The 8,708-nt window shown below is 42.8% G+C and overlaps 1 protein-coding gene across 2 annotated transcripts; it reads right to left on the reverse strand.

The window, feature by feature from the left end:
* Positions 1 to 2,747: 2,747 nt before the first annotated feature.
* Positions 2,748 to 4,167, reverse strand: LOC6897670 (POC1 centriolar protein homolog). Of its 2 annotated transcripts, XM_033376469.1 has the most exons (2): positions 3,781 to 3,875; positions 2,748 to 3,721 (listed from the first exon to the last, which is right to left on the reverse strand). In XM_033376469.1, exon 2 carries the CDS (start codon positions 3,719 to 3,721, stop codon positions 2,948 to 2,950), a length of 774 nt encoding a protein of 257 aa, XP_033232360.1. In that variant the 5' UTR covers positions 3,781 to 3,875; the 3' UTR covers positions 2,748 to 2,947. The 2 variants fall into 2 exon arrangements, with proteins under 2 accessions (XP_033232360.1, XP_033232359.1); XM_033376468.1 differs by having other exon boundaries at positions 2,748 to 4,167.
* Positions 4,168 to 8,708: the final 4,541 nt, after the last annotated feature.

Genomic DNA, 8,708 nt, shown 5'->3' on the forward strand with positions numbered 1-8,708 from the left:
AGGAGATAGGCCACGAATAATAACTACTCTGAACAAAAATGATATCCTTACTGATTCGAAAGGGAATTAGCGAAGGCATTTAAGACCCTTTCTTAGACTTCCAATTAAGTTAGCACTCAATATACATATATTCTCTGGCTCAACCAACAGTTACCACTGTACCATCAACCCTCTCTACAACTCCATACTCCGCGGGTATAACTAATATACCCATGACATGGGACAACCCTTCGCTTATCAACCATCAACCCAAGAAGTTCGTGTTTTGGATCAGAGTCACACTTTCCTGACACTGAGTGACTCTCCGCCCCGGATGCCCATCACACGCAAATGTCACGCATGTCTGACAGAGTCCCAACAATGACCAGATATGTGAATATACACACATATATATAGCATACTTTGACCATGTTTAATATCCACATCTATCTATGACACTTCCACTCACCACTCATATGGGAGAAATGGTAAAGTTTCGAATGAAAACTTTGTATCTGGGGAAAGTTTGCTTACTTTGTGCAAACTTTTGGCACCGAGAACAATGCGGAATGCATAGAATTTTCATAAACTTTGACACTTTGGCTCTGCAGTTGACTGCGGTCTTGGGGCGATAGCCAGAGAAGAGCCCATTGAAAAATATGAGAAATATGTTCTGACGAAACTGGAGCAGGACTTGTTCTACCATCCAGAAGAAAATGTCCTGCGCTTCCGCACAATTAGTTTGCGCTCCCAAACCATTCCCAGGGAAACCATTCTGCTCTGCTCCATACCCATCTTGGAGATGGCAATTTGCAAGGTGCTAAGCGCAGTCTGAGGAACAACAACAAATCACTTAGCCCTAATGGCTTCTGGGGTAATGGAAGGAACGTCAGTGCATTTAACCGAAAAACCTCAAGCAGTTAAGCGACGTTTTGGTATGAGATGAGGATGACAAGAGTCCCTCATAGAAGGAGCTGTCAAATGGTTGTCTTTTCTTGTCAGGGAGAAAGTAGAACGTTGCACGATGCTCCGCAAGGGTGAACCCCCACACAGCCAGCTCCCTGTGGATAATGAGCGACCCAATTAGGCAAAGTGAGTGTCGGTGAGAGAGATGCATATGAACCATAAAACAATTGAACATTGTGCTGCAAGCAATTAACCAAGCAACAACCACAACCCAACATAAAAGGCCACAAAAAGATGATGCCAACAAGTGCTGGCTGGAATAGCGAAGGGAAATTCACTTCCTTCTGGGTATGAAACAGAGTGAAAAGCGGGCGCTTAAATACTTAAACGAAGTTGTGGGCTTTTGTTTGCTGAATGTTTGTTTAATATATGGGAAATGTATATCAATTGAAGAGGGAATGAATGCCTATGAGACGTCCCTTAGGCAGAGGTAGCCCAAGGTCTAAGAGATCTACTAACCCTCCTCTTGAGACTCAATCTTCATCTTTCAGGACCCTGCTCCGAGCAGTTTCTCCATGATCTTAAAAGTACTTACGCGTTGTGCAAATTATTTACTTTACATTCTCAGCTTCTTTCACCAAACTAAAGCCTTTATTTATTTGGCTTTATTCCCACTCATCATCGCAACATGTGTATGCAATTTAGTCACTCCGATCAATTGCACACAGTTGTCTAACTGTCGGACTGTCATTTGTTTATTAGATTTGTCAATGCAACATTTTTTGCTTTTACTTCGCCTGGAAAGCCCAGCCCCCCCCCCCCCCCCCCCCCCCCCACATGACCATAAAAATCATTGGAATTGCAAATAGATGGATAGAAAAAACTGGGAAACTTTTTGGAAGGACGACAAATGCGCCCTCAAACTTGTCGGTGGTGTCACATGCAGGCGATGCGTATAAATTAGAGCTGCCATCGAGTGGTCACCGAGAAGTGGCTGGCGGAGTGGCCATTGTGCGGCATCTTAAATGTCAAAAGTGACACCCTATCCCCCAGTCAGGGGGCCCTGATCCTGCCCCTTGGCCACTGCACCTGAAGCAGGCGCTGGCGAAAACAATAAATTTCCCTTTTCCCAGTCACATCGACACACAAAAAACAAGGAGGAATCTAACATGGAAACCACTACCGCTTCGATGGATAGTCAGGGGAGGAATGAGGACCCGGTATGGGGGCAAGAAAAATGATGACCACTGGACGCACGGGTGAACATGATGGCCCCATTCCATGACATAAAAAAAAGTAGCGTTACGTCCAAGGAACAACTTGCTGGCTAATAAAAAGAGGAAGGAAACCAGAGGACAAACCTGTTTCAAATGCATGGGTTTCCCAGGAGGAGGAGTAGTGCTGTAAATGGCAGGAGAGGGGGTCACTATTATGACCAAGAGTTGAGGGTGTTTAAGCGGAAAAGGTAAGTGCCGTTGAGGTTGTTCCCCATTGCCATAGCTGTCGTGTTGTTACTGCCACAGGGCTTTTAGTCAATATCTCAGGCATTTTGCCATTTTTCTTCATTTTTTACGCATACATGTGCAGTCCCAGTCCCAGTCCCAGTCTCAGTCTCAGACATATGTGTGTGTAAGTTACCCGGAAGTTAAGCTGTTGTTTATGTGTCATAATAAATCATGTTCAATGCACACGAAACAATTTCATCTAAGTGGGTAATGGAAAAGACTCCTGTAGTCGTAGTCCACTTCCTTCTGCTGTTCCCTTTGCTGTGATCTATTGTACAGGGAAGTAGTTTTACGTGCAGTAGTATTGGGTGATGATAGGCTACAGGAAGCGATAGAGAGGCTTTGTTAACAGTTAAGTAACTTCTAAGATAGAGAATCGATATTTGTAATTATTGCCAGGTTCTTCTAGTTATTTGTTAATAGTTAATAGTGAACTAAAAAAAGCTCGGACTGTTGCTGCGAGGCTTGAAGTCCAACTCCTTGGACACCAGTTTGGCGTTCGACAGCAGCGCTTTCGGCTGACCAACCGAAGAAGATTTGCTGGCACTTTTTGGTGTCTATGGTAGCTTTGTGTGTTCACTGTCAAGCACCTGGAAGTTTCCGTCCAAAATCTTATAGGCGTGCGACTCGCGCATATCGATGCGAATGCTGTGGTCGTTCGACAAGGCTGTGCTGCTGGCGTTGCTCTGCTGGTAAACGGAGGCTACACTGGTGTCGCAGCTGGAGGAGAGCAGGGCAGACTTGGCCTCGAACTGGGAGGCATCGTAGGTGTGCAGATTAGACTGCCAAACTAAGAGCTGGCGATCGTTGCCACCAGTGGCAAACTTCTCTCCATCCTGGGAAAAGCCCACAGCATTTACGGCCGCCGTATGGCCAGTCAGTGTATAGATGGGTCTGCCCTCCAGCAGATCCAGAACGCGTATGGTGCAGTCATCGCTTCCGGACAACAGAAAATTTCCGCTGGGATGGAAAGCCACATCATTGACGGGCGCCGAGTGAACCACATACAGCTGCAGCAGCTGGCTGCCGCCCACATCGATTATTTTGATCCGGTTGCATCCCAGGGCCACGGCCACCATGTTGCCCCAAGGATGCCAGGCCACCTGCCGTGGGGCGCCCCGCTCTTCGGTGATGGTGCGCGTGCACTCTCCAGTGTTGACGTCGTAGATACGCAGCGATTTGTCGTCGCTCACGGTGGCAATCATCTTGCCGTTGGGGCTGAATTTGGCGGCACGCACCCAGTTGGTCTGCTGGCTGAACGACGAGAGGAACTGGCGTTTGGCCACGCGCCATATCTTCACGGACTTGTCGTCGGAGGCTGTCAGCATCATCTGGCCGGTCGGGTCAAAGTCGATACTACGCACCGGCTTGCTGTGGGCCACAAACTCACCGGATACGCCGCGCACCTTGGGCTCCCAGATCTTCACTGAGCGGTCGTGGCCGGCGGAGGCCACCAGACTGCCCTTTGGCGACCACGCCACTCCATACACAGGCGATGAATGCGATCCGAAGCGAATGCAGCGTGACGCCTGTTTCAGGTTCCAGATTATCACAGAGCCGTCCAACGATGACGTCGCGATCTGAGACCCTTCGGGGCTGAAGCGGAGCTGGGTGATGCTGCCCGAGTGGCCAGTGAAGTGGCGGTCGAGGACCGGATCTCTGAACAGTCCCTGCATGTTTGCGTTTAATAGGTTTCTTTTTCGAATCGTTTATTTGCTTTTTTAACAAATTATTTTGAAATTTTTGCCGCTTTGTTTGAAGGAAAATGCCGTAAGCATTATTGTGAAGTATTAGACGAATTTCAAACATAAAATAACATTTTTTAAAGTTTCTCGAGAACTTGCGGAGCATTTACAGCATCCCATATATTATCTCATCGCTGTGACAACCCCAACAGCATCTGCGAATTGGTTAATGTATTCACATAAACGCACCCGCAAATCCCAGCTGACATTTTTTATAAACGCTTCTAAATGCAAATAAAAGAAGTCACTTAAAAAATTATTCAGCCGCCGACTGGGGACCAACGAAAGCCCAGAGCCGCCTCAACGAGAAATAAATGTGTTAATGTTCGCCCGGAAACGCTTTTCGAATTCATGTCAGTTTCAGTTTCAGTTTCAGTTTCATGAGGTAACAGAAATTCACAAATTCGCTGTGGTTTCTGCATGGGGGTGGTGTGTGGAGGGGCACGCGTGTCGCTTACAGAGATTTACTGGGAACAGGACCCATGGGGGAAAGGTAGTCAGTGCCCCAGTCTCCCGCTGACACTCTGCCACAAATGGCAGCTACGTGGCTCTAGAAACAACAGAGGTATACGTAATCGGACGCATATTACCTTTAAATATTGCATTAAAGGTAAATACTTTAAGAAATTCGTAAAAATGTATGCAAATATTTAATCTAGAAGCATGGACAGCTGTCATAGCGATGTTGACTTTAGCTACACTCAAGTTCAAGGCTTGCAAAGCAGATATAAATACTTCGAACGCGTAAAGCCATTCCATCAGTTCGATTTAACACTCGCATAATGTTATCGCGTCTTTCTTTCGTTTTCATAGTGGGAATTTCATTCTTCAGCTCGAGCTATTCCTACAGGATCATGGATATTCATGATGATTTTCCGACGTGTCTAGCGAATAATAAACAAATCGGGGAAATGAAACCCATAGATAAACACAAGACTTTCTATAAGGTTAAAGAAATCAACAGCATGGTTGAGCATGAAGCTCAACCAAATGAAAATAAACCAAACAACTGGCTGATGCGGATCATTAAGATAATACATATACCCATGGAAACCCATCTGGAAAACGGAAAACACCAAGAAGAACGCATGAACAGATTCCCCAACCAACCACGTCACATCTCAGTACTACAGCCAAAAAGAGAAGATGTCTACCGAAAAAACCAACCCGAAAAAAGTCCTAGAGTTGTGCTCCTTATAAAAGAAAAATCCCATCAAAAAGAACTCCGTATAAGAAAGAGAAATCCAGTTTTATATCATTTCATGTGATGCTTATTTTCCAATCAATTAGGCATTCTAATGTTTGAAGGAAACCAATGAATTGTTATATCTTTATTTCATTTACATATAACCATATGTGCTGTGACACACCCTCATCATCAAATCTCATATAGTTTTAAAGATCTATTACCCCTAATTAGGGAAACTTTGTACGAAACACATGTTCCCAGCGCAGAAAGCAATAAATTAAATCAATTCCCTGCTGTTGCGGCAAAGGATTTAAAACTTCGAGACATATTCAAGACATTTTCCTGCCATAAATAATGCCCTACATACATACATACATGTAAAAAAGCTCTTCTTTATGCCACTTGATTGCGGTTCGCAGTCGCAGTAGCAGTCGAGCCCCATATCCATGCCCAACCATAAAAAATTATATTATATGCATGACCCTAAATTAATCTAGCGAAACCTTTTTCATTTTTGTGACAAAATTCAACCCTGAAGCTGGGGAGCTGGAGGACATCAAAGCCAGTCAAGTATGACAAACGAAGTTATTTGAATATGAACGTAAATGTCATATGGGAACAAATTAAATTTGGCTTATGGATGAGGCCAGGCAGTAAGCTATAGGAAGCGAAACATACCTACCTATATTTTATGGAAGGATTCTTTTTTTATTTGGTCATCAAGGAATATTTTTACAATTTTAGAAATTTCCCTTTCGTTTTATGCATTTCAAGAGCATTTAAAAGAGATTTAAGAATGTTCAAGATAATCTTGATTTTGGGGGCACTTATACAAAATTGTTTGATAGTATTGAGCAGTACCAGAGTACCAGTCTTGAAAAGAAGGCTTATTTTTTACAGAATTTTCTTTGGAAAGGCATTTTTGATTCCCTTCACTGAATATTACAAATTTCTTTACCTTATTCTTTCCTGTATTTGTGTAAATATATTTAAGAATTAATTTCTTCAAGAAACAGACTGCGTGCCATGCCACCTTCTCCGCAGAACTTCATTCAAATTCAGTTGCAAATTTTTGCATTCTGCAACTTTTGCCAACTTCTACACAATATGTTGTCGCCAGCAGCGAATTGAAATTATGCAAAAATAACAAACAAAAAAAGGAGCAGTAACAGAGACAAAAGTAAGAAATAGAAATAGATTTCATTTGCAAACCAAAATGTTTGCTCAGGCGGTGCCCATAGCCATAACCAGATCTTGAACCAGACCCAGACCCAGACTCCCAGCCAACCAGAACCGAGACTCATTCGCATGCAGTTGGCATCCCGTAAAGTGGATATTGATATTTTGTCCTTAAATTTTGTTATTTATGTGCTAGAGAGTGAGGGGAAGCTCTATTCCCTCGGAAAACTAAAATAAACGAAACAGAAGTTTACATTTGGCAATGGAAAAAGGAGGAAAATTCCTGTCAGCTTGTGCAAATTTAACGCGACATTGTCTGAGACGAAGGCCGAGTCGAAGAGTTCCTCCCCCAATTTCTTTTTTTCTGTGGTTAGCCCATTGACATGCAAGTCATGTGTCAGACCAGAGGCCGTGGCTTAGCTCTGACAGGCCACAAAAAAAACCCCCCCAAGAACTTTGCCCATAAATTGTGGACCAAAAAAAGAGCAAAATTATGTTTCAACACATTTGAAAGGAAACTCTTGCTTGACACAGGCCCTTGAAAATTTTATCAATTGCCTGCGAATTTATTTTAAGAGTGCGTGAAATTTATGATTGACAAATTGAATTTGAAAATTGAGCAATATTATTGGCCCCAGGAAGGAACTGGAATAATTTTATGTTCAAGGATTCATTGAACAATAACTAAACTAAAGATTGCCAGACTTTAGAGATTTCTCTCCCTTTAAGAACTTTCTTTTAGCCTTGAATTAAGTATAGCCATAAAAATGATTAATGACCATTCAATCGTTCTGCCTCATCATATCCCACTCAAGACCATGATTCGTTCTGGTATTTGGATGCTGACCAGCAGACTTGCCCACAGGATATAAAGATAATCCCCACTACCAAAGGGAACTGCCAGTACGTAGCATAGTTTTGTATTGTTTCAGAATGGACAAGCACTAAACACTCCATAAAGAAAACCATTAAATGTGGCCCCCATTAATGCGCGGGGAATATCCCAAAAACCGAAATCAAAACAGAAACATTCAAGTATTTTTTTCTTTATCATTTTTTTATGAGCGCCTTGAGTATGTGGGCGTGTGCCTGACATGGAGTAATCGTATAAATCTTAATGTTTATAAATTCTAAGTATGCCCCTGGGGCAGACATGAGACGAGTTGCGGAATGGGGAGGCTATACGACAGAGAAAAATGATATAGTATTAACCGAAAATTAATAAAAAAAAACGTGAAAAGTTGAGAGGTCAGAGAAAAATAATAGTATATTGAAACTTTTCTAGAACCCCTTTTTCAGTTCTTAAACACAATGGAAATTTTTTCAACCAAAGATCACAAAATACACCTTTAAGAACGTCTGCCCAAAGCAACCAATGACCTTGAAATACCATGCAATATTGTTCCCATTTTCCACAAAGAAAATACCAACAAAGGAAATCAAATGTTCATTGTTATAAACATTTTCTTCATTTTTTTGTTGTTGTTGTTGTTGTAATATGCAAATAATTTGCTGGCCAAATGGCAACCAACTGTGACCCAGCAGATGACAATGCCAACGCCCTCTAACCGAACCAACGAGGAATACGAATCAGATAGCTCCTGTACTCCCTGCCAAGGAGTCAAGTCGAGAACAATGCGACCCGAGGCCTACTTGCACTTGTAAGGAAGCTGCGACACAACCCCCCAGATCCTGTCCACGCCTGCTCCTTCTCTGAGTCTGGGCCTGGTCACATTTGTATATGAAGCACAGTTGACAGCTGTGGCCGCTACTTGGATGCCAGGGGGTGGTGGCTCAGTGTCCGTGTCCATCTTCGTCTCCCCCGTTCCTCTTTCCGGCTCAAACTTTGACTCCGTTGATGCGTGGCCATTGTGTGCATTTGACGTTTGGTTTATTAATCAGTTTGGCCTGCGGCCACGGACCCACGACCAACGTCACAATTTTCCACAAATGAATAATTTTTGTGAATAAAAAAGCAAAAGCCAAAAAGGCAGCCCACACAGCAAATGTGACACACAAGGGACTGACTTTGGTATACATACAATATGTATATATGTATTTATATATGTATATTATATGTATTTTTGAATACCCTCAAAGAATGCATTGTGATTTTGCTTTCAATGGAAAAGTCATCGCTTCATAACGGATATAATCTTTTAAAATATTTTGGAATTAGACATGGTATTTAAAGAATTAACAAAA

Source organism: Drosophila pseudoobscura, chromosome 2 (assembly GCF_009870125.1).
Source record: "Drosophila pseudoobscura strain MV-25-SWS-2005 chromosome 2, UCI_Dpse_MV25, whole genome shotgun sequence".
Taxonomy (NCBI): domain Eukaryota; kingdom Metazoa; phylum Arthropoda; class Insecta; order Diptera; family Drosophilidae; genus Drosophila; species Drosophila pseudoobscura.